Source organism: Argiope bruennichi, chromosome X1 (genome assembly GCF_947563725.1).
Source record: "Argiope bruennichi chromosome X1, qqArgBrue1.1, whole genome shotgun sequence".
Classification (NCBI taxonomy): domain Eukaryota; kingdom Metazoa; phylum Arthropoda; class Arachnida; order Araneae; family Araneidae; genus Argiope; species Argiope bruennichi.
Genome location: NC_079162.1, coordinates 68,691,391 through 68,717,924, shown reverse-complemented (window position 1 = coordinate 68,717,924; position 26,534 = coordinate 68,691,391). Strand labels below are relative to the sequence as shown.

The 26,534-nt window shown below is 29.7% G+C and overlaps 1 protein-coding gene across 2 annotated transcripts in view; it reads right to left on the bottom strand.

Moving 5' to 3' along the window:
• Positions 1–2,817: 2,817 nt before the first annotated feature.
• Positions 2,818–26,534, bottom strand: part of LOC129958919 (uncharacterized) — a 49,406-nt gene continuing 25,689 nt past the window's right edge. The window contains exons 1-9 of one of the 2 annotated variants that reach the window (XM_056071659.1): positions 25,290–25,414; positions 21,465–21,521; positions 19,675–19,749; positions 17,728–17,776; positions 16,727–16,893; positions 8,751–9,125; positions 7,045–7,165; positions 5,587–5,739; positions 2,818–3,177 (exon numbers count right to left, since the gene is read on the bottom strand). In XM_056071659.1, coding sequence (XP_055927634.1) covers positions 3,053–3,177; positions 5,587–5,739; positions 7,045–7,165; positions 8,751–9,125; positions 16,727–16,893; positions 17,728–17,776; positions 19,675–19,749; positions 21,465–21,521; positions 25,290–25,406 — 1,239 coding nt within the window. In that variant the 5' untranslated portion in view covers positions 25,407–25,414 and the 3' untranslated portion in view covers positions 2,818–3,052. Of the gene's footprint in view, positions 3,178–5,586; positions 5,740–7,044; positions 7,166–8,750; positions 9,126–16,726; positions 16,894–17,727; positions 17,777–19,674; positions 19,750–21,464; positions 21,522–25,289; positions 25,415–26,534 lie in introns of those variants that run through there. The other variant, XM_056071660.1, reaches the window with a different exon arrangement.

Sequence of the window (26,534 nt, the reverse complement as noted above, 5' to 3'; positions counted from 1 at the left end):
TATGTTGTAGAAAGCTTGTGCATATTAAAAATAAGTTACAAATCAAAGTTAGATTATTAAAAATCTAAAAATTGATAGTATGGTAATTGTTAATCTTAAGTTTCGGGAAATAGCATATACATAAGAAAAATAATTAAATATAAATTTCGAAAAGTTTCAAGCATATTTAACAATGAACATTTTATTTTGTAACAGAATAAAAACAACCTTTTATAAAAATATGAAATAATTGCGACTGATTATGCTATTTTTTTTATGTTAAATTAGATTATATCGCGTTTGCTCCGGAGAATTTGATATTAATTATTTACATAAATTTAAAACAAATGAAATGAATACGATTAATTTTTTTGTCATGATTGTACTTGATAATTTTTTCCCCCTTCTTGTGCAATCGTTACAAATAATTATTCAGTTTCTCTAATTGATTTGCATTGTTCTTTGTATAAATATGACAGGAATATCAGATATTTTCAATATTCTGAGTACGCAAATGATTTTCAGCTTAATGATTTTTTTTTCAAAACTTAAATACGCTAATACCAAATATCTCAAATTTGGCGCTAAACGTGCCAACGTAAGAAACTTGAATGAATTTCTACCTCTGCGAAATTAACTCTTCCTACAGTAACCTGTTTCTATAACGCCCGCCGTAAACATAGACGGTTGTCTGGAAGTGTTCTCGTGGTGGACACACAGTATGTGACCCTTCTTTTAAGATGATAAATTTAGTTTCGCATTTCTGCACATTTTTAGCATATTAATGATTTATTTTAATCTTTTATTTTTTACGAGGTTTTGTGAAAATATATGTTTCTTCATCTATTATGATTCCAGACTGTCGAGCATCCATGTTTAAATTGTATATTGTTGAAGCGGAAATTCGGCGTTTATAAACATTCTAAAAATTAAGTAAACGTATAATGAAGAAGTGTATAGGAATCTGACCAATTATAATTGATTAAGTGTTGTTGTAATCCAAATATCTTATCATTCATAGAATTTGTATTTTTTTACTGATTTGACAACTAGGAAAATAAGTTTTTAAATCGACTTGCTTGTGGCCATAGGCAGCTGCCTAATTGGAAATCTGTCACTGATTCCTGTTCTAATATGTTATAATTCACAGAATTTGTATTTTTTTAAAATTTATTTATCTGGCAAGTGATAATGTTTTCTGCTCGACTAGATAAGTAGTCAGAAATCCGCCACTGATTAAGTCAAGATTTATTACTGCGTGTAAGAGATTTTAAAATCAAAATTTAACTAGCCAGTGTCATTTAAAATTGATAGCACAGAGAAAAATATGCCATTGATTAAGTTGAGATCAATTATTGGCTGTAAGATACTATTTAAATCAAAATCTGCTGTAGCTAGTGCTGGTTTAAGTTGAGAATAGAATGAAAGCCAACTTGTCTTGTAATGAAACAGGATTCTATTGTACTTAAAAATATCTAATATAATTGAACAGCATTTTGTTTTAAACATCAGTTATTCATATCCTGTGCAATGAAATTCTATATTTAAAATGAAACTTGTTCGATTTCGTAAATTGTTTCTACATCTCTCGGTTGTGTGTGTATGAACAAGTTTTATATCATTTACCTGTGATTCGATCGCACTTAATTACCTGTGATTAATGCGATTGCACTTCATTTACATGTGATTCGATCTCGCAATTTTGGATCATTGCCAGATGACGAGGATAACATTCGAGTCGGCACTCCTGTACCGATATCTCATCAGCGAAGAAATCAAATTTTCTTTGTTCATTTGATTCGAAACATTAGATGATTTACAAGAAATATTTAGCTGCGTCATTTGATGGTAAAATAAATAAATAAATAAATAAACCGAGACTTACAATCGAAAGATAATACGAGTCAGATAAGCGAGAGTGTGATGAACGTGAGAGTGATGTAACATGTTTTCCCGTGGATTGTGGGACTTGCTCTCGCTCATTAACTAGTGCTATTTGCTCTCACTTTATAGGTTTACTTGAGCTTAGTTTTGTTTGGTAAGAAAACTTGGCGAGAATTTAGAGAAATTATGGAGAATGCCTATTTCTCTTTCTAATTTCGCTGTCTTCTGTATGAATAATTTTTAAATTTTCTACACTTATGCGTTTAATCTTTTACCAGACCTTAATAATCAGTTTATCGCATAATTTAACCTTTTAAAAGGCCATTTTTTTTCTAGTCATGATATATTGAAATACTTTTAGGATTTAGATGGCTTAAGAAAATTGATTCATTTAACTTTTTTGATAAATTTAATTTGATTAATTAATTTGGTTAATTAATAATTAAGTAACAAATCAAGACGACACACCATTTTGTTTGAGATAAGCTACTGAAGCATCTAAGTTTCTGTTTTACTGAAAAGTTTGTCTGAATTTATGTAGATTGGCATAAGTTCGTACAAAGATTGATAAATTTGGTAGGAAGCATACTTCCTATGGCCCTAGAAAGGGTTAATCAAATTTCGATTCCTTACCGTGTATTCATCAGGGAACAAATTTGGTGAAAAAAATTGATTTCAAGATGACGTCATATTTTTAATAATCAATTACAAATTATATACTAAAATGTTCAAAATAATTAAATTAAAAGACATTACTTTTTAATACACTAATAAGAGTGTTTTAAAAAGTATTTTTAGTATTTATTTTAATTTATATTTGAAAAAAGAAGTTGATAAATTTGACGAAAAATGGCGCTTTTTAAAATGTCCGCTGTCCCGAAGATGCTCCTAGTGATCTCGTGTAAAGACCTAGATTTAGATGTCCTTCTTCATAAACATTTTTAAGTATCTTGATTAAAGAAAAACATTATATTTATTAAAAATTTACAATGTACAAAAATAAATTACCTATATACAGAATATTTGGCAATAATCATTTTCATGAAAGAGTTCATTTTCAGTAATATTTCATGATGGAATTATCTGTGCTATTTTTCACACAAAAATAGCATAGTTCTTTTGATAAGATGACTCTAAGATTCTCAGTACTTTACAAATATTTACACCACTCAAATTTATATTTCTTCTTTCACACTGTTAAAATCACTTCTGGCTTTTCACCAACAGTCTTTGAATTAGAATGAACTTGTATACTTGAAAGGCAGGATTTGCTAGTACCTTGCTCTTGGTTAACCAACATTTGACGGAACTTTTCTGAAAAAAAAAAAATAATCGCATTGTAAAAATTTGGAAGTATATACTTATACCAATATGTGAAAAGTAAATTTACTAGAAAATATTCAAAGAACAAAACTGATCGCCAATTCAAATGAAATAGAACAATGCAACATATTGTGAGATTCTAAAAAATGAACGTTTACGTCATAAAATAAGTTTCTAATTTCTCTAGCATAAACAGTTAACTGGGAGAGGATAATCTTGTGTTGGATAAAATAAAAACACAAAATACATCTGATTCTCGCTCATCAGAATAGAAATATTTTCCGATACGGATGTTTTTTCATGCACAAAAAATACGCTCAAACAGAAAGTATTGTAATCATCAAAAGAATCAACCTCCATAATCTAGATTTTAGATTTTAATGAATCTCTAGATTTTAATTCCCGAAAACATCTTTTTTTTTTTTTTTTTTTTTTTGGAAATATTTATGAATGTGATGATTCAGAAAAGGAAGAGGAGTGAAATTTCGAAAATTGTTTATATATTTAAATTATATATTTCTGTCTAAGTTTGGCGAAATCCGTCAGAGTGAGCTTTGTTTATCCGCGTGCATGCAGACCTAATGACTCAACCAGGGGGAGTGGTCTCTCCGAAACTTTCTCGCATACTGTATAACAAACATTCTACTCCCTCTTCCTGCGCATGAAATTGAAACTAGGGCGATGCCGCGAATATTATAAACGCTTTTATTTTCATAGTCCTGCGTATTAACGTTTTATATTTCGTAGTAAAGAAACATTTGGACGCCTTTTTACATATTGATTGACACCAAAATTTGCCTTTGAGCTACAATTTTAATATCAAGATCACGTACCAAATTTCATATTACATTTTTGAGTTAAAATGCATGTGAAAGCACAGACCGACAGACGATTAGCCTTTTGATGGATATAATTCAAAAGGTTGAAAGGTTCAATTTGATTAGGATTTACACATTAGATTCTAAAACTGCATACTGGATTCCCCCTCCCTTTTTTTTTTCTTTTTGAGTTAGCGCATTTACAAGCATGCTCAAGTCAACCTCTTGACGAATTTGGTACATATCTAAATTTTATGAGCTAAATCTGTGTACCAAATTTTGTTTATTTAGTTCCTCACGTTTTGTAGCTATCGTACACGTCTGCACTTGGACAACCAGCAAGCTAGATTTCCTGCGAATAAATGTCGCTCAAAATTTGATAGAAATCTAATCTTGCGATGTTGTGAAACCACATATTTCATACATCTAGCTCTAAGTGTGTTTGAGTTATCGCCTTCATAGAAAAACAGACTTAATTCCAACAATATGTTTTTCGGACTGAGTTCTAAAACTTGGACATTCGCCACATTCTTTTTTTTTCTTTTTCTTTTTTGACGATTTTAATACTTTCCGTACTTTGTATCCAAGAAAAAGTAAAAAAAAAAAAAAAAAAAAAAAAAAAAGGACTAGCTAAAATAAATGAAAGTTCTCTAATTGTTTTATCATCATAATCATACATCTGATGATCATCAAATTTCGCACGAAATCCGTTAGAAGGAAGTATGAGCATCTGTTTGTCCTCATGGATGTGAACACGATTACACAAAAATACAATTTAAATAAATGTAATTTGGTTATATGGTCTTGATACCAAAACTGCAGATTTTTACCAAATTCCCGATCCATTCAGCAGGTGAGAAGAAGTGCTTTTACATATATATTCGATTCTTGCCACTGTATAGCAAAGCCGAAAACACGTCGTATTGTTTAAATATGTCAGAAAGTAGAAAGTAGAACACTCATGTTAGTCCTTTTGTAAGTCGCTGCAATCAATATTCTATTCAAAACTTTATCAAAGTTGTTAATGATACCCGAATCGAACCGATTAATCGAAATGATGCGCGTATTTAAAGGCCTAATTTTAGTCTTTTTAGATCTTATTTTTATTCATATATTATTATTTTATAGAGCGTCTGTTCTAATAAGGCCCAATAGCTAATTTCTTAACCATTAGACATAGACATTTACTTCCAGTTGGAAAAATACTTTAAACGATGCAAATAATTAGGCTCTATGTTGTTTAAATAAATTGCCGCACTGGTGAAGCATTTGCGAGGTTTAAATTTTTATATTTCCCAGCTCTGTTATTCATATTTAATAAAGTATTTTTAAAACTTTGAATATAAAAAAAATTCATTTATTTGCGATTAAAATTGACCGAGTTATGAAGCCTTGAGTTTTATTATTTTAAAGAAATCGACGGCTAGTTCAAACAAACCACACCTTTTGATCAGAGGATATTCTTCGAAATCATCTGCTCAAAATTTAGTTTCACTTTCTGTTATTACTTCCCTTCAGTTAGGAAATTCTAGTTCAATCTGCTCAAAATAAAATTACAAATTCATAAGAGAATCGGACTTACCAATTATTAAAGATGCGTGAAGAGCTTTCTTGCGATTCTCTTCTTGAACTTCGCGATGCACTCTACCAATTATGTAGTACAGTACTATAAACGTGGTTGAAACGACGAGAAAGACCAGGACATACACGGAATTATTGATATGGAATCCTTCATCTGAAAAAAAAAAATGTTTTAAGAATAAGTGGACTATGTAAGTTAATAAAAATTCTAATCAATTAAATTCGAAGGACTTTAATTTTTTTGATCATGCGTGCTAAAGAATATTCCTCAAATTAATGTGTAAAATAATTTGCAAAATTCTTCGATATATTATAAAGTTCACAGTAATTACAGAAATAGTAATTAATAAACATTCATGTTGCCTCTTCAAATAAGCTAATATTAGAGATTTGCACAGCTGTGTGCTTCCTTAATAAATTCAAACGTGGTTTCCCTTTTTTCATTATTTTGACAGTGAAATTAATATCAAGAGTTAAAATGGATAGGATGATATTTTGCATTGTTCCATACCATCAGTATCATTTTTATACATTTTCATTTAATTTGACTTGTTTCATGTTTGTAACGATTAAATGTTGTAATTGATTTTTTTATTCACTTCCTGGTGTGTTAGAGATTTGAAATTTGGATCCCTCGATGACAACCCAGCATTTTGATATTTTCAGAACTTAGTTATCATATAATCGATTATCCTAATTAAATTCCGATTCCGCACCTATGGCACCTTCTGGTGATAAACTTTGGAAAAAAATCGATTTTAAAGAAAATACTTATTATAATTAATTAAAAATTAAAGATTGAACAGTAGAAAATAATTAAAATAAAAGAATAATTAATAAAAAGAATTTTAATGCACTTATGAAAACATATGTTTAAAAATTATTTTTTATTAAGAAAATTTTAAAACTATCCGACGTTTCGTAATTTTGTATATGGCCAGGTGACGGGAGCCACATCTTAGCTCTATTCTACTCTTAAAACTTTCAAGTGCCACGAAATATGAGTCCAAAACCGACTCAGGTTTAATAAGTATCGAACCAAAAGTCAAATTAAATCTCGAACTGGTGATTCTCAAAATCCAAAATCGACATTATACCACCTTAATAGAGCTAATTTTTTGAAGACATGATTCATCTCATAGATTTTATTTACTTTAAATAATTTATATTTTCCGGGGAAAAGTCTTGGCTTGCAAGAATTTATATAAACACCTAAAAACAGCCTTAGATAAGTACTTGAAAAATATATTTAATTATTTAACAAACTGTAATGTTTTTTATCTTAATAATAAATGAATAAAATGTTCAGAACGCAATAACGAACTATTTTCTTGAACTGCTTTGTTTTGATAAGAAAATACAGTTACGAATTTAAACATTAAGCTGCATAAATTAATATCAGTAATATCAATCAATTCAAGTAAATTGCTTTTATTTTTATATAAACAATATTCTTTACCATTGTTGCATAATGCTGATGAAGCATCCCCAAGATGTGGGTTAATCGTTTTTTTCGTGTTAATTAGTAGAGCCTGTGTTGTATCACCATATATTATTCCGTCAGAAGTGTACCTATCCACCTGGAAAAAAATAGAACAAATTTAATGAGGAAAAAACATTTATATTGATAAATGAATGAAATAATCTTTAATAAACGTTTTATACACCTCATAGCCATATATAATGTCCTGAATGACTGTTCGCCACGCATTGAAAAAATGGACTCTTGTTCTATTAAAATTGCTCTAACTTCCCATCCTTGTACTAATGGTGCTTTTAGGGGGTATACGATTTGGGTAATGAGGTAGACACTCAACTATCATTACTCACTACTCATTTATAAAAATACGAAAGACACTTAAACGATGAGTAAAAGACTAAGAAAGATATTCTCAACAGATGGCATTGACCAAATGGGATTATGAATTATCCTCTTTCTTACCAAGAATTCGTCTAATTAACTTGAAATTTTGCTATCTATATTCGCATATAGATAGCAAAATTTGTTTCTTCGAGAATCTGTCTTGAATATCGCGTCAAGGATTATTTCACTATTCTATTGAAAAGGATTAAAACTTACTCAAACTGTGTCGTAAAATATACCGCGTAACCCTAATATAATTAAACAAATCTTTTGATGGTTGCATCCCTTTGAGAAATTTCTGAACACATTCGACATAAGTTAAAAATTTAGATCCCTCATAACAGACTGGTGAGTAAAACGTCTGAGACGGTTTTGGATATTAATATGTAATATGTTGCATTATTGGCGATTTGGATGAAAATTTGCCACAAATTATGACATTTCGGAATTATTTTCTTTCTCTTTACGATATAAAAAAGCTTAGTTTAATACTTCTTGATGCAATATCAGTATGATATAGTTATTTTTTGCATTACCAAGCCTTTTGGAAGCCGCACAGGGCTATTTCGGCACATCATCATAATTTTGAACAATATCGGGCCGATCTGAACAATATTTGAACTGACACCTCAATCATCATTCTTCCACATCAACAGTAAATTAAATCCGAATGTGAAATTTAAAGGCCTTAGTATTGATTTTCGAAAATACACTGTCAAATCTCTGAATCACTCTTATTCATGTTATAAAGAAAAATCTATGGGTTTGAACTATAATAAGAGAATAAATTGTTTCTAAGGCTGTGGTCTTGATAAGTATTATTTAAGAACTAGTGCTTTTGGATTGAATTTTTCGCTGCCGCCTGACCGACTACTTGAGGCTTTCCTCCAAAATTATGACCAAATATAGGCCAAGTTTCGTTCAAAGATACGAAGAAAACCAATCTACAATCATAAATTGAAGCTTAGTCCGACTTCTACCTCAGATGGGGCCTAGTCCTCAAGGTCACATCAAAATAATAAAAGATCTCAACACTGATTTGTGACGACATAAATGGATTAATTTGTCCTCTCTAGACAAGATACCTGAACACGGCAAGGAAATTCAATTATTATGACTGCAAAAATTAGCGCCAATTGTCCAAGGTCTTTTTGACAAGCAAAAGATGTTAGCCTTTTCCTTTATCATGAGGCTTTGATTCGTAGATTTGGCTAGACTAAATGGAATTAGAACTACAGAAATTATATTCCCATGGTTCCGAACAATCATCAAAAATTTTTATTTATGATAAATATTCTTACCGTGACTAAGTATATGGAATCAGGCCAAAGAGTGAGGACTGCCTTATTCTCCGATGTTTGTAAATGACCAGTTACTTCCATTGGGTCACCAACAGCATTCCACGAGACTTCGTACTCATTTGGACCAAATTCTTCTGGTATACCTGGCCAAGTGATTGTAGTTAATATTCCTGTAGAAGTATCACTTCGCACCATGGACACTAACTGAGGACTCCAATTCTCGTCTCCCAGATAAATTTTCTTTTCAGTCACCAGACTATTGACAAAATTGGTTTCTGTGAATGCAATCTGATGGCTAACGTTGGCTGCCAGAATTCGGATGGCAGTAGTTCGACCCATTTGGTTTCCTTTAATTTCCACACCATAGTTTACAGTCTGTAAAAAACAGAAGCGAACTTTAGGAAACGATTAATGTAATTTTACAAATAAAGGAAGTTTTAGATAATACTCTTACATAAATAGAATTATTGGCTTCTTCATTAAAATAGAAAAAAATCTCTGAATAAAATTTTTTGTCATTGGTCTTAATTGAAATAGGCAATAAGTTTGCGGAAGTCTCTGCACATCCGGTTTGCAATTTGTAATTTTTACTTTCGTATACAAAGTATCAGTTTTGTCTGCCCTTCTATCAATAGTATTTGAAATTTTGTTTGCCAATCTATCTACAAACAGGAAAGCTCGATAACGTAGCTAGCTAGGCGAATAAAACTTGGCATGTTTGGGAAATTCATATGCGAGAATTCTGTCTATCGGTGCGTGTGTACATAAACATAACTTTAAAAAAAATGGCAATGAAATAGATAGATGAGATTTAGTTTATAGGTTTGATTATTAAAATTGTAGATATATCTTCATATTTTAGACCAAATTTGAATACGAGTTTATCTGTAGATCTATTTATTCCCTTATATGTCAAGACATTAACCAAGTAAAGGAGCTAGTTAGATTAATGGATTTTACTGTGAATTTTATATCGAAATTTTAAATATCTGTCAAATTTTTTACCTCTCTTCTTTACGGATAGTCTGTCTGTCTACCCACAAGCACATAGAATTAGCTAAAGGAAATTTAAAGCGTAGTCTTTGAATCGTAATAATAGATCTGCAACATTTTTTGAATCCAAATGGTGAAAAGAGATGAGGTTCAAAATGCGTAATAGATTTTCTTTATTATACGACGAAACTATACTACACGCCTTTTCGTAGGACAGTACTAGAAAATCGAGTGGAAAATGCTGTCGCTGTATAATTTACGGTATAATTCCAATTACACTAAAATCTCAATTATCCAAGCTAATTGGGATCCTAATGAAGTCGGATAATCCAAAACTTGGTTAATTAATCTATTTATATACATAACTGAGTGTTTGTGTGAACCTAATACAATTCTACACTCCTTGAGAGATTCAAACAAAATGTGGCACACTTGTTTCTTAGCAACTAGAAGGATTAACTGCTCCAAGGAGATTAACTTTTTTTCTCTATAACTTTTGAATAAATCACTGCTCAAAAATTATTCTTAAGCCAGTTAATATTTGAAATAAAAAATAACTTTAAAGTTACATTAATTTCATTACCGTGATATTTTTCTCTGCTTTTTTAATCAATTTTTCAAAGTTACTTTAAACTTCACTGTTTAATCGATATATCAATCGCGTGTTTGTGCAGATATTGAAGTTCAATTACTTTCCTTGGACATTTTTATTTTTGCCTTTGTTATTTTGCTTTGTTTTTTCAGTTGAAGTTGGGTTCAATTTATTACGTAGTATATTTTGATAGGTATTTCTTACTCTATCTTTCAAAATTCTTGAAATTTCTATAACTGTTTGTCTCAAATTTTAGTACTTTTAAAATTTTAATGCATATTACGTGTCTTTTTATACTGTTTCTAACTTGAGGTTATTCAATAGGATTTTGTTTCATTTGATAAGTTTGTTTATAACTTCAAAATTCAATTACTAGATTTTGAATATTTGGTTAATTATTAGAAAATTCAAATATCAAGGCTTTCTCATACCTGCATATTGAAATATAGTTACAGACGCAGTCACGAATACATCGGCTAACAGAGATAAAATTTTAAATCTTCCTTCTTAATTCTAATCTAAAACTAAAATTCTAATTCAAAAACTTTCTTCCTTTCTTTCTAGAAAGTTTTCCAAAATGGTTTAGTTGAAATTTTAAAAATACTGGTCCAAATACTACCCCGTATTAACATTTTAACAAATTCTTTTAACAGTCATGTAACTTCTCACAAGAGAATTCGCAGATATAAGAGATTTACGATTTTTTTTTTTTTTTTGTCTTTCATTTTTCATGATTTTTTCAGACCCCCCCCCTAATAATTCCAAAAGAATATTTTCACATTTTGCCGAAATGTTCAACTCTTTTTGTTTGAAGAAAATGCATTTGCTCACATTTTTATTGAAATCTTAAGAATGGAACTGTGTCATTATTTATTTTCTCAGAATAAATTATTGAGTTATAAAAGATCATCTACCGATAATAATATCTTACAAACCTACACATCGTGAAAATCTGCTCCATTGCCAATTTTGAAATTTAAAAAAAAAATATTCGTGATTTTATTTTTAACAAAAGGAAACACACTAAGATTATCAGGTACCACATTCGTTAATAAAAGTCTAAATAATCGGGGGTTTTCTGTATTTGGCTTCCTATTTATTTTAATGGAATCGGTGATAAAAAATATAAATTATTGCTCTCGTAAAGGGCGACAGGATGACCAGAAACAGAATAGAAGACGTGCGTCTTTGTTCTTGACGTGGCGTCGTCTTTCATTTGAAAAATGGTATTTCAAGTCAAACGCGACATCTCATGCCAGAAACTGCGGGCGGTGCCTGCAAAATTACTTCTGAAATTTACCTTAATATCTCGAAGTTTTTCGGGACCAATAAAATGAGCGAATTGAACCTTGAAAATTTTACAGTTGAAACTATAGTATTTTTATATTTATACACGATTTTTCTTCAGAGCTTCAAAATTTTTTTACCCCATATTTTTGAACCGAATAAACCTTGAATGATGAAATTGGATTCTCGGGCATCAACTTCAATGCAGTTTTGAAGTTTGCCGACAAAAATGTATTTTAACATTGGAAATTTTAAAGTTAAGAGTTATATATTTCATTATGAAGATTACAAATGGTAAATTTCATACAAAGTTTACAATGAACGGTTCTAGAATAATGCTTAGAAATTCAGTGTTATTCCTCCCTCATCCCCCTCTTGAAATTTATGCAGTCAAAGAGTAATGTTTCCAAAGTATTTTTCAAGGGCAACCACTAAGCAGCATGTTTCGGAGAGCCACAGTTTGGGAGTGTATAAAAGTTTTTCAAATAGTTATTATTTTTAGAAAAAAAAAATCATATTACATTCTTCTGTCAAATGTAAATTCAGTTTCATTAACTGTTAACTGTGGAAGGAATTAAAATTACACCTTAGAAATATGCAAATAATGATAATAATAATGGATGAATTAACAAAATTGAAAAACGTAACGTTTTCAACTAATAAATATTGCTTTATGTTATATAATTGGAAGAGATCAAAAATATAGACTCTCTTTCGTATCCTTTTATATGAGGATCTCTTCAAACTTTTTCCAGTCGCGTCATCTGATTGTCATTAACCAATTAAGTGCGTTCGACGGGTATACACATGAATATAAACTTTCATTTTGGCGAGATCGATGTGTTATTTTTTATCTAATAAAATTGAAATCTTATTCGTTTTATTTTTTTCAAACTTTACTATGCAACCATTTATATTGCTTTCGATTTGTATATGCGTCATCCCTTTACTTTAAAAAGGGGGACTTTGGGGGATTTAAAAATAAATTCCGCAGTTAATTGGTTAATAATCATAAGAATAATTCCTGATTTTCCCTGTAATGAATTTAAACTTTATTGCGACACTAAATTCATATTACAAATAAAAAAATAAAACAAGTTTATAAAAAATTAATTAACTGAAAATGGAACTAAATTTAATTAAATATTTATTTCGGAAATTTTAATGAACGACTCTGTTTTGAAGATGCAAAGCAATATTTAAAGACAAAATTCATTATTCAGGACTGTAGTCAAATGACGTGGGTGACACTAGCCAATACTCTACCACCAAAGGTCTACGCCACAACGATTATATTTCGACTGGACTGCTTGCAAAACTGGAACTGTCAACTCTCCTTACACTAGAGGCCCTTATAAAGTACCTTTTTTTCTTTTCATTAATTATTTTTGCTTGTTAACACAGAAGAATTTGATGGTAAAAGTGCTGTCATTTCTTTCGCAATCCCAAAATGGGGTGGGCCACGGTGGCTTGATAATACTTCCAGCTTTGGGACAAAGGAGTTCCAGATTTGAGACGCGATCCCGCGGAAAAATAGCCGTATATACGGGCGTGGAGCACGTCAAATCTGACATGAAGAGCCTAAATCTTCTCGTTGGTGTAATGCAGTAGTTTCAAGAGAAGGGTGATTTAGATGTTTTCATCGTCATCTGCTCACCGCTGAAATTACGAGGTCCACTCCAAAATAATCCTTCTGTTGTTCCAAAAGTGGGACGCAAATATGGCTAAACCAAATCAATCAACCCTAATTAGAGTCTGGGTCCATAACTTAGGAAACCTGTGTTTTTATGTATATTTATTTCTACATGCATTGCGGAGTAATCAGCATATCAACAAAATAATTTAACCGTTAAAAAAAGATTCTCAAGGTGCGGGGTTTTTTTACGTGCTACTTTATACAAAGTCAAGAGATCGCAACTGCAAAAAGATACTAAAGCATACTGTGATATCAATTTAAATAAAATAGACTGTTCAATGATAGATTGTTGGTAATATGTTCTGCTATGCAGATTAAAAAAAAAAAAGTATATCTGGAGGACCGAGCTCCGCTAGGTAAGTTTTTCTCTCCCCCCCCCCGTGAAATCGGAAATAAATCCTATCCTATGACTCGTTTAAAGTTACAAACGAAATCTAATCGAATTGCAAGCGCGGTATTGAACACGAGAAAAATGCATGGTAGCCCAAAGTCCTTACTATAAAGGGAAAAAAAAAATAAAGAAAATTTTATTGAATTAAGATTGTTTGTTCAAATTTACTAAATGCTGTATTAAATTGACATTTCTACGTCATTAACATCATTAATTAATTCCTTCAATACTTTAAGTACAACATACACAAATTTTTTAGATCGGGAAGATATTTTTTGGTCGAAAATGTATAAACTAAAACTTGAATTTTTAAAAAATTTTCTTTTGACAAGCTTTAGTTGAGCCTTCTTGTAAACCGACAAAGTTAACTAAATCAAAGATATAACTAATGGAAAAATAATTCGAACATGAATTTTTATTCATTGTAAAAAAAATCTTTAATACGCTACTGAATCTCTGAATTCGTATCTAAAAATATTATTCAATCCGATAATAATTTCTTTCCTCCTATTTCGCTAGTTTTACCAACAACGGGAAGAAAAAAAAAAAAAAAAAAAACTTTTATTTATTTTTATGTATAGCTATTAATCGTATACATTTCAAATCAGTAACATCTGCGCTGTTCTAAATGGATTTCGTCACGCAATTATCGAGGGGTTGTCCTTAAACTGCGAAAGGGTAGCAATTTTAAAAAATAAATTCATATTTATTGATTCCCTGAAGCGGTAATTCGTTACTTTTCCACTTACACAAATGTATTAAATACACAGAGTTGAATGGCCGAAAAATACTAAACCTTTCCTCATGGCAAAAAAGATTTAAAAGTTGTAATTCAAAAATAATGACAGAGATAAAAAGTTTCACCCAAGTATGAAGGAAAAAATTTTTTTTTGTTAAATAAATACATAGTTGTTTTTTTAAACTTTATTTTGAAAAGTTTTTTTTCTTTTTTTTTTTCTGAAACATTTGGATTGCATTAATTTATCTTAGTTCTATTAATGTACCAATTCGAAGCATAGTGGGAAGTTTTCACTTTCGACTGTAGGAGGAATCTCGTAATTTTGAACGATTGTCAGATGTAGATAACAAAATTGGAGTTTTCACTCATTTCTCTAAACATCCGAACTGCACCAGGGAATTAGAATCTTTGACTACCAAAGTCTGATTTAATGTACACTAGCCCCACAAACAAATCTTGATTTTGGTGAAATTGAGTTTCAAACCTAAAGTCCTCTACTATTCAAATTGAGAACTTATCACCAAGAAATTGCGATTTAGAATTATACTGGAAAATTTTCGATTTCAAATCTTTCATGTCTCTCTCTTGGAATCGTGAGACATTAAAAAAAAGTATTGAAAATAAATTTAATGAAAATACTTGTTTAGAAACGCACTTTTATTAGTGTACAAAAAAGTAGACTTTTTAAAAATTTTAATTGTTTTCTACGTTTTGGTCTTTAATTTGAAACTCGTTTTACAAATATAAAGAAATCTTGCTATAAATTCTTCTGCATTTCATCACTAATTGACATCATTTGTACAGGATCAAAATTAAATTAAATTGACCTAATAACTTATAATTAAATTCTATAAACTTTTTAATGGTGTAATATTATTAAGAACATACAGCCGTACAGAATATCCAAATTCTAGCACATCAGAAAGTGGAAAAAAAAACAAAAACAAACATGAAACAAACGATGTTGAATAAAAACCTTAAAAATTCACTTTTACCAATGTACTAAATGATAGAATTTTTTGATTCAATTATTTTCAACTGGAAAGTTTGCAGCTGAATTTTGAGTTCTGCTGGAATTTTCCCAAGACACGAATGCTTTAAATGGCATTTATTATTAGTAGTAGTAATAGATTTGATATTTCGCGAAAATAGCTAGCTAGCCATGAAAAATAACAAAGTAAAATATACATTTAAATAAATTGCATCGTAGATTCCGAAATGAATAAAAAAAATTCTCGAAAGAAATTCACAATTCGTTATGCAATTTTTCTCCAAATTGAATTATTTTATTGCTTTTTTTTTTTTTTTTTTTTGCATTATCTGAAGTTTCCGGCACGGGTTAAGGATATAGAAACTAGACCTAAATTAGGCTGATTTGTGCATCGCTGAGCCAATGTTACTTTGCATTACAAAAAACAGATAACGTTCTAAACTTAATCCTTCTCTTTGCATTGATTTAATATTTTCGTCACTACTATAAATAATTTAATTAATTCTGAATGGATTAATAATTAATTGATAAAATTATTTACATACTAAATTTTTCATTTGAAAATGGAAAAGAAATTTTAATTAAATGACAAACTTTTGGAATAAATTAAAATAGTAGTTTTATAAAAAGAATAACAAAAAAAAATCTAATCTTAATTATCTTTTAATTAAAAATTATTTTAATTTAATAATTAAATTATTGGTTCAATTTTCTATTGTTTTCCCCGCATTTATTGCTTTACTTTATTGAATTTAGGGTTTATTTTACTAACAAAAATAAATTGGTATATTATGTAGATAAATAATGATGTAATGGTGTTATTTATTTTACATATTATTTTTTTTATATTCCAGGGATTTTACAACTAGAAACTGAAGTAGCGAGAATTTCACAATCAACGATTGTTTCAAATTCTTCATTAAGAAAGTTCTCTTAAAAAATATTTTGGTGAGCTATTTTTCACAGAAATAATTCGTTAAAATTTTACAAATAAATACGATCTAGAATAATTTTCTTTTTTCTTTTTTTACCATTGATTGTCAATGAAAACCAGTTCACTGAGAGTTTCAGTTTTTTAAAAATTTATTTATGAATACAATTGAAATATGGGAAGATTTTTTTTTTTTTAATTTATGAATACAGTTGAAATCACGAGAAGTATCTTCATTCGCGAATGGAAAAAGTTGAGCAGTCCTATTATTTACCAAAACTTACAATCAGCCATCTTATATACACCAAATTTATAACAAATAAAAACGTTAAAACAAGAATTATTAGAGAATTTACCTGAGTTATAACCTGCCAGTCTTCGCCTTTATCCTTGAAAAGAACAGTATAGAGAATCGTTCTTTTGCTATCGGGAAAGCGTTCAGGAATCCAGTGCAAGGCATAACGCATTGTGTCACGATCGAACTTAGTTGTAACCAGCAGAGGTATCAATGCATCATTCGCATCTGAAAGTAAAAATAAACACTCAATTAAAATATTTTCTTTGCATGGATGAAAAGAAATGATATTATTCAATGTATTACAAAATTACCGAAAATTAATAATTCCGATTAAATATATTATTCAATGTATTACAAAATTACCGAAATATTTTATTCCGAATAAATGTTTAGTATTTTGAGCTAGACTTGAAAGTAAAACCCCCTTAGTATTGAACGAAACAAGACTGGCCTAAAGGAAAATACTTGAATATTAAATTGCGGAATTCTATCCATTTTAGAATCGGTTTATTTATCATAAAATTTAGTCTTATTACAACTGGTAAGTAAATACAATAAATCCGGTAGAAATTCTTTTGTGCATTATTATTTTTGCATTAATTATTTCTAATTCCAAAAGCGGTATTAAAAGTTCTTTGAAAAATAACAACCTGATTCAGTTTGGTTTTAAGTTAAATGTAGATAGTATGTTCCATGACTTCTTAAACAAACAACTCCAAGTAGGTTCTGTAAGTGAATTTTGATGTCCCAGAAACACTTGGCAGTCAGTGATTCTGTTTTTTTTTCTCTCTCTCTCTCTTTTCAATATAAATATGCAAAAATAATTCTGAAAACTATCTTGATTCTAAATAAATTAGTATCGCATTTTCCTGTTTATTTTTCCACTTATCTGGTTTCGGACTTTTTTTTTTTTTTTCATAAATGAAGGGGTTCTGTAAAATCTAGTCTCCTTTCACAAATATGTCACGTTTTCTAACTTTGTGAATCAATAAACAATCGCAAAATAGGCTAAATTATTATTTCTTATTTAGTTTATACTAGGTAGAAGTAATTACTTACTTAAGGAATTATTGATGGTCATTTTGCATGCTGTTTGACATCCAGGCAACTGAAAGCAAAGTAAAAGCTTATTAAATTATGTTTCTGGAGCTATATTTCAAATTTCTACAAATTAACTCAAAAAATTAATTCAAAGTTTAAGAGACACTATCAAACACCACTTAAATACTCTCAGAATTCAGTCATGAGATTTAAATTTTCTCTTAAACTGAAATTTATTCGAAGGATAATGAGTTCCATAATATTCAAGAGATAATACACACAAATATAAATGCGAACAAAAACTTCCTTCTATTTGAAATAAAGTTTACGAGCTTTGAAACAACATTTGTAACATGAGCTCTTAAAATCCACACTCAGAAATAACTTTCGTCAGGAAAAAAGGAAGAAAATAACCCACCAAATAAACGATATAATTAAGTTTTTTGCGGAGTTCAATTCAAAGCTTTATATTACAAGACTGATAACAGTAATTCTTGTTTTTTTCCCCGCCAGATCTCATCATTTGTAATAAAAATCGACGACTCCACCATGCTGTTGGCGGTTAAGAGCTAAAATAAAGCTTTCTTTTCACTGCTGATCATTCGCGGCAGCAAGTATGCATTTGAGCTGACTATCTACAACCAAGCCTATCGTAAAGGGCCATTAGTAGGGAATCGGATACACATAAAATATGTTATTAGAAGTAGCAACACGGCTAATGGCAGTCGCGACAACTGCAGATTTCTCGTCGTTGTTTTAGGCAATTACGCTCGAATATTTCCGTTGAATTGGCAGATGTTGAAATAATTTCGAACTCGCAGCATATTTAAATAATACAAAATGTAACAAAGACGATTTGTTAATGAATTGTTGAAAATATATTCAATGTCAAGTTTTTTTAAAAAATTTTTATAAGAAATTCTTATTTTTCTGATTAAATAGATGTTGAATTTATTTTATGTTGATGCGTAGATAGAGGATTGCGATTTAGTTAATTTCTGACAATGAATGTGTTTTTTGACGGTGTCTTAATAGGAAAATTCGTTTCGTAATTTTGAATTCGTAGATTTGAACGTGTTCAACAAATTAACTAATACAAAGTATGAATTTATTTGAGTCAAATGATTTTTAATTTATCTAAGTACAATAAATTCTCTATTATTTCTGGCTTTCCTTTTTCTCTTTTTTTAGGTGGCAAAATGGCATTTAAATGCCTTCAATCACAAATTAAAAAGAAGTAGTTAACCAAAAATAATTACTCTGTGTTTTTTTTTTTAATTAAATGTATAGATGTCTAAGTTATGCAAGACATTTCTGTGTTGATTGGAATCCTTTACCGGTAACTTTCCCGATTATCCGCATTAATCGCTTTACCTAATTCTGGATAATCGAGAATTCACAGTATGAATTTTTGAAGCTTAATTTTAGAACTGAGGATTCTTACACTTAATAAAGGTTTTATGAATATTTGTATTTTTTAGATAATGATTTTTTTTCGAATTATTAAGAATTTTTTTATACGTTGTAAAGATAGAAACACTTTATTATCAAATTCCTGTAATTAAAAAAAAAAAAGGATCAAATTCTGCTGTGAATTAAAATCTTGCACTGGTTTTATTTCTGAAATTCGCTAAGACTTGATCCTAATCAAGCATTATATATATATATATATATATATATATATATATATATATATATATATATATATAATCTTTTTCCATTAAAATTTGTTTTCAGAACTATTAAAAACGTGTAAAAACTTAAGGAAGATCACCATTTATTTTCGTTTCTCTTTATTCAAAACTTTGCTGAAAAAGTTTAAAAAAATAGCAAACGGCGTTAATAGTAATGGTATATGATCCACTTTAGAGCAAAGGTACTTTTTGTACCGAGATAAGATATGACAAGAAATACGGAGTCTTAAACATATAATTTATGAAATTTTATATTTTAAAATATACTTACACAAATTTCAGGTACAAAACACATGGAACTCCAAAGTTCTGACTTCTTATACATCATCTCACAAGTTTCCCAGCACTGGAAATAGAGACACCAAAACAATTTTAAAGATAATGATAATATAGAAAAATAACATCGGGACAGATTTTATAATATACAGAAGCGGAATTTTATAAATTAATGAATTTTGCTAAACACTGAGAAGTAAAATAAGTACGATTTTTTTGTTGTGTGTGTTGTGACTTATGGCACTTTACAAGCCCTCCGACAGTTATCTGTCAGCGATTTAAGTCAAGTGCGAGTCTCTTATTTCTTCAGTAATGCCAACTAGGGCCAAGAGTGCGACTTAGCTATTTCATGCGTCTCATTCGCTTGCACAACCCCTTTTTACAAGGGGGCATATTCACACACCTCACATATAGAACACAGAAGAACAACCATGCCCGAACCGGGTCTCAAACCCGGCACTCCCAGATAAACGTTTTTTTTTTTTTTTTTTTTTTTTTAAATAATAAAAGGAATAAACTTTTTTAAAAAGTGTTGTGAGATTAAAAATATTGTAAAATTAATAAAATCCGATTCCGAAAACGCTAAAATCGGCGAAAATGTGTCATGGCGGGTTTTACATGAGCTGCGAAGTTACAGAAAGCAGAAATATCTTTATTTAGCAGTTTCACTCAAAATAAATTTCAGCACAGTAGTTTTTAAAAATGCGTCCATTGTTAATACCGCTGCAATCTTCGTTTTCGCGGAAATGTGTCATATCTGAATATATGAAATTAATGTTTTTAAACAATGAAGGTGTTTTTAAAACTAATTAATAGAATCAAGTTTCGAAATTCTCCAAGATGCTGAACCGGCTTTCTCATTTTTCATACCTGACTTTAAATTGGTTAATTCATGATTATTTTTAAATAGTTTTTGAAATTCGATCGGCAACAACAACAAAAAAAATCCAACTCTAAGAAAGAATATTTGATATTCTGTCTTAAAAGTGGTTTATCTCTTTCAATTTTTTTTTTTTTTTTCGTTGTTGAAAGTTATTGTGTTAAATTGGCTTTACAGGGGGAGGGGACAAGCTTAGCAAGTGAATGACAAAAAATTTTGAAATAAATCAGCTAATCTAGCCTCTGGTACCCTGTAGTGAAGTGAAGTCATAAAAAAAACTTGCAGCTCTAATGATATATTTCATAATAATAATAAAAACTGTGAAGAATATTTTTCAATTTTTTTTTTAACTTCAGAAATAATGAATGAAATAAATGAAAATAAAATTATGAAAGTCCTTCATAGTTCAATATGTCCTTAGTAGTCAAATATGGACAAACGTTAAAATCCTTTTTCTTGGAGTGAAAATGCCGAAAAAAACTCTTTATTATTAACAAAAATGTAAAATTTTCTTCTTTAAGGCGTATTATAAAAAATTCTCCATCATCCAAAACCATATTTGTGAAAGTAATCATTATTTCTATCGTTGATAAAATCAAACGAACTAATGAATGTATAAATATAAAAAAATAACTCAGATTTATTAAGCATAAAGGCTAGTTGAGAAGGCTCAAATTTTAATTCAGATTTTTTTTTATAAGTTTTAATCTTATTACAGTCTTTATATTACTTTTCTCGTACAAATGTTTTTACACGGTTGGCTCTTTTTTTTAAAATTAAGAATATAAAAATATGCTTATAATGTTGAGGTTTATATGATATCTAAAGCTTTCTTAACATGGGTGACTTTTGCTTTAATAGTATTTTTTTTCTTTTAATGACAAATAATAATGGTAGAAACTTACCATAGAGCAATTAAGATCATCTTTGCATTTCTTCTCCGTCTTGACTAGATCAGTATGCTAAAAATGAAATAATAACTATTTTAAATATAATTAATATTGTTATATGATATAAAAAATCAGAGATCTTCAAAATAAAAAATAGAACCATAGTATCCAATGAAAAGATTTCTTAACCTATGGATTTCGACAGCAAATAAAGTAGAACAAGGCAATATTGGGGTTTCGAAAAATTTTTGTGTTTTATCGTTTCAAAAAAGTATTTAATATCCCTAAACGAAAATGTGAATGCTCTTATCTTAATTTAGAAAGCTTCATTAAATGTATTGCTGAACGTTTTTTTAAAATCATTATTATCAAACATTCATTAACACTTTCTTTTTAAATTTATTATTATGAAAAAATAGTAGCGAAAACGTTTTTCTCCCAAAAAGGGGTCGCCAGTGAAAAATGTTAAAAGAAGCCCAGATATTAAACACAATCTATTTTTATCGTTCAACGCAAGGCAAGTAATCCCAATATTTCCAGTTCAGGATTCTTTTTTTAGCCAAATCCATCTATAGCTCCGAAATTTGTCAGAATTTTGACGTAATGCTCTAATCCCTCAGAGAGGCAGTTGAGGGTTCTGCCAAACATGACGCTGTCAGATTTGCTGTGGCATGCTCTACCAGGGAGGGGAAGGACGCGTTATTAACCTTCTTTGACCTGCTATCATTTAATCTTTCTGGGCCAGCTTCTCCGTTTTCGAGAATCCCACGCTGGGGACTACAAACAGATGGTTCCAGGGGGGGGGGCATAAGTCTGTACCAGTCCCCAAATGGGGAGGATAAGCCTTGCTGCTGAGATCCAAGATATATATTTCGAAATAAATGAGATTCTCGTATTTTTACTAGTAGATTAGATGTTAACAGCCCCTGTCTGTCAATTGAACTCGGTCGCCTTCTTCAGGAACTGGACCACTCTTAAATGAGCTGTCAGCTTCTGGAAATCTTAGGGTTTCAGATTACGTGAGAAAATAACGATGACAAATGACGGACAGTTCTGTAGTCGGTGAATTTGGATTAGATTCGGTTTTTAACACCTAAGGGATTTGGTGCACATGCCTTATAGAGAGAAGTATGTGATCCCATCCCTCTAGTGAGATAGTGAAGTAGGTTTTGAAATATTTTGAGTATCTTCGATGCTGATAATTGACTTATGGAAGAAGGAAAAGAAGAGGAAGAAAACGAAAAGAAATGAGTTTGTCTTCACTAAGAGTAAAGGATTATGTCTATACACATAAATAAATTTTAAGGTTTATAATCGAGAAATACTGTCTTACATTGGCGGGATGAAGTCTATCATGGTATACCCAAAAATCGAAGGAAAATATATATTTTTTAAATTTTTAAACTACATAACATGGGCTTGTTAAAGAAATTCTGTAGAATAAAATGGAGGAAACAGCTGAGAAAATTATTGAAATTAAGATTTTGCAAAGAGTACACTTTAAAAGAATTAATGATAGTAAATGTTAGATTTAAATGCTTCGCTCGAAATGAAACAATTTCGTATTTTACTGCTTTCTTCAAATAATTATTTATTTACTTTTTATTATTTTTTTTTACCTTTGAAACATAAATAATATTTTAGTCAATAATAATAATTAATAATCATGTAATTCGAATTAAAACGATTTCTGATTATTATTATTATTATTTCAATTTTCAAGGGGGGGAGGTGGAAAAACTAAGCGTGAACAAACTAAAAAATACGATCATAAGGAAGTAAGAAATAAATATTATTACACAATGAAAACCACAAATTTTGTTACCTAATTTTGTGAAGAGCATGGATACTGTTTTAGGCTGGTTTGAATTTCAAGTAGATTTGTAAACAGAAAATTATAATCATTGTTATCAAAAGATTTTTTTTTCCCAAAGATTTCGGACAGAGAATGAGGAATTTTCATTTCTCACGATCTCTATCTCATTTTTTAAAAATTTAATCATGCCCTTTAAGGGCGAGACTAAAAAAGTGACGTAAAGTGAAGTAAAGGAAGGGGGATTAACAGTAATAAAACATTAATCAATGCTAACGTGCAAAAAATTGAATTACAAGCCGTCGTTAATCAAATTTTCAGTATACTTTTTTAAACCAAATGTCTTTCTTTTAATATAATCGCTTTCAAACTGAAATAGGACAGCTCTGTGAAGCTGTCTAGACAGTTCTGTGTGATCTTTGACATCCCACCTTGAAGGGGGGGGGGTCACCTAACGTATCTTTACACATTTACTCAATATTTTGAATGTTAATTTAGGCCCTTTTTGTAATATTCCTGTTTTATGTCGTTTCGTGTTCTCTAACCTGAAATGTCGTTTTACAGAAATATTGTTTATGAATTAAAAGAGAATCGAAATATTTTCTGTACACCTACGCATCAAAAGAGGAATGTACAGTTAAATTAGTTTGCGTTGTTGACAGTACATTATTGTACACTAAAAAAAATAGTTCATGGATGCTTCGCGGAGTCAACAAGAAGTGAATTATCTATGTAAAAAATTCAGATATTAGTTAGAGCAGAGATTAGCAGAGAATATTTCTGAATTATAATCTGGATTTATCATTGAATCATGGTCCTCATTTGTTAATTAGAATTTAATTGACTAAGCATAACATTTCTTGAATAATCAAATGTTCAACTCTAATTCATGAATAGAATGTAGCGTATAATCATTTTTAAATCATTTCGCATTCAGACAAACACAAACCATTGTGTAGACTAGAAAACTTACAAAGAAAATTTCAAAAACCGTTCCTGATTTCAGATATCATTGTACATTTTGAAGAAATAGGGTAGTCTATAAAAAATAGTTCGTTGATTTCTAATAAAATTTTCGAAAAAAAATTAATATGACAAATTGTAGTAAGTGATATGAAATGAAAAATTTAAATAATATTGTTTTCAAAGAAAATTAATTTAAAACATGGATTTAAAAGTTGGACGATTTAGAACAGCTCTCTCAGGAGAAAATAACGAAGATCGTACATTGCGTAATAGTTTTAATAATCAATAAATAACTAAATGAATTTTATTTCGTTATGGATTTTAAAAACTGTTAATAAACTTTGCTATATTTATTTTTATTTTTTGTCTATCGTAGAAGAGCACAGTTTTTTTAAAAGGAAATAACCATAAAAAAAACATAATATTCATGCTGCGTATGTTTAAATTTTTTCTCATTGAATAATATGCAAGCAATATGTTCTAAGTTGCTTTAGAACTTGCTTCACATTTTCATAGTGCACATTTTTTTTAACTGTGTTTAAGTAAAATCGTAGTAATAGAATAATTTCTAGCTAAACAGTAGTAAATTCAAGTCAATTAAATACTGTATTTCTTATTTGAAAGTTGGTAAGACTTATCCATAAAACATTAGATAATATCCATAAAACATTAGATAATATCCATAAAACATTACACAATATCCATAAAATAAAACATTAGACAATATCCATAAAACATTAGACAATAATCTGAATTGCTACATTCGTCATAATTCTCACCCTCCAAACGGTTTTGAAAATATTCAAAAGGCATTAGGGAAAGAATTAAAAAAAAAATGCTGCAAAACCGCATATCTAAGTAATCTTAACCTATTAACAAATTGCTTAGTTTCTAACTAACTTTGAAAAACATGTGCTGTAGTTTTTGTGTCATTATTATTTTTAGGGCTCACAATAAAATATATTGCAGAGATGGACCATTGACAACAAATGATTAAAAAGAAAACCATCATCATTATACAGAAGGGGAAAAAATAATAGAAATTGAAAGATTCCTCTTACTTGATCAAGACAAGCTGACCGGCATGCAGTAACGGCGAAAACAGATTCCATGAGAACATTTTCACCGCGAATACTCCCAACGCAAAAAGCAGCGAGCACTAACACAAAGTAACGCATCTTAGAAGACAGACGGACAATGTTTGGGTTCGGGGTCGAAGAAGCCCACTTCTTAATACTTTCCCTTTGACCCCCCTGTTCGCCTTGCGTTTCCTCGATTTGGCGAAGAATCGCCTCACGCTACCAGATCGTCGCTTTGGCGGCAAAACCAGATTTTGCAACATTTTTGTCCATTTGTAATAAATAAAAAGACCTTTATGTTTTTCCTGTTTATTTCAATTAAGTTCGTTTAACCGAAGGCCGCGTTAGCTCATGGTGTTGCGTAACAGAATTTTAATGCATTCGAGGGCGAGATGTAAGATAAAACAATCGACGAACTACTGAATAAATTAGTTTTTCCTACTAAATAAATTAAATTTCTTAATAATTGACAAAATTACCAGTTGACAGCCAATTACCAAATTACAAAATGAATGTTAAATTTACCAGGTATATTAAAGTTGACTTTTTATTTATTTTTAACTAAATATTCTGTCAATTATAGTATTTGTTTATCCAATATAATTTAATATGATATGCGGCTTTTAATAAACATCAAGTTTTATTATTCATATCATTTTGATTTATCATATTCATTTGGGGAAAACTCACACTTAACACTTTAAAGGACGTTTTATTTGCCATAATATTTAGAAATTCACTTTTTTGGTTTTGTGTCACCAATATTATTTTTTTTCTATGGATATTATGGTGCTTTTTTTCATATATTGCTTGTAATTTAGGTTTTTACACTCCCACACAATTTATCTCATTTGGAGTCTTCCTCCAGGAAAATGGAATAAAATATAAACTATATTTTTCTCTGATAGTTTCTTTTTTCTTTTTTAGTTTTTTTCCTTCTGTGTTATGTTTCCCATCAGTGAAATTTTGGGACTACGATACAACATATTTTGTAATATTTTCAAAAAAGTACTTTAACATATTTTAATGCGAAAGGAGCTTTTAAAATATTTAACATCAAAAAGAGCCGATGAATAGACAATATATATGGAACGTCAACTTAAACCAAGAATTAAAAGGTTAATAAGGTTAGATAAATGCACTGGTTCAATCCTAATACATTTTCGTAGAGTTGTTTCTGAATTAATAAGTGCCAAGTTTCAAGAAATTCAAATATACAATGCCTTA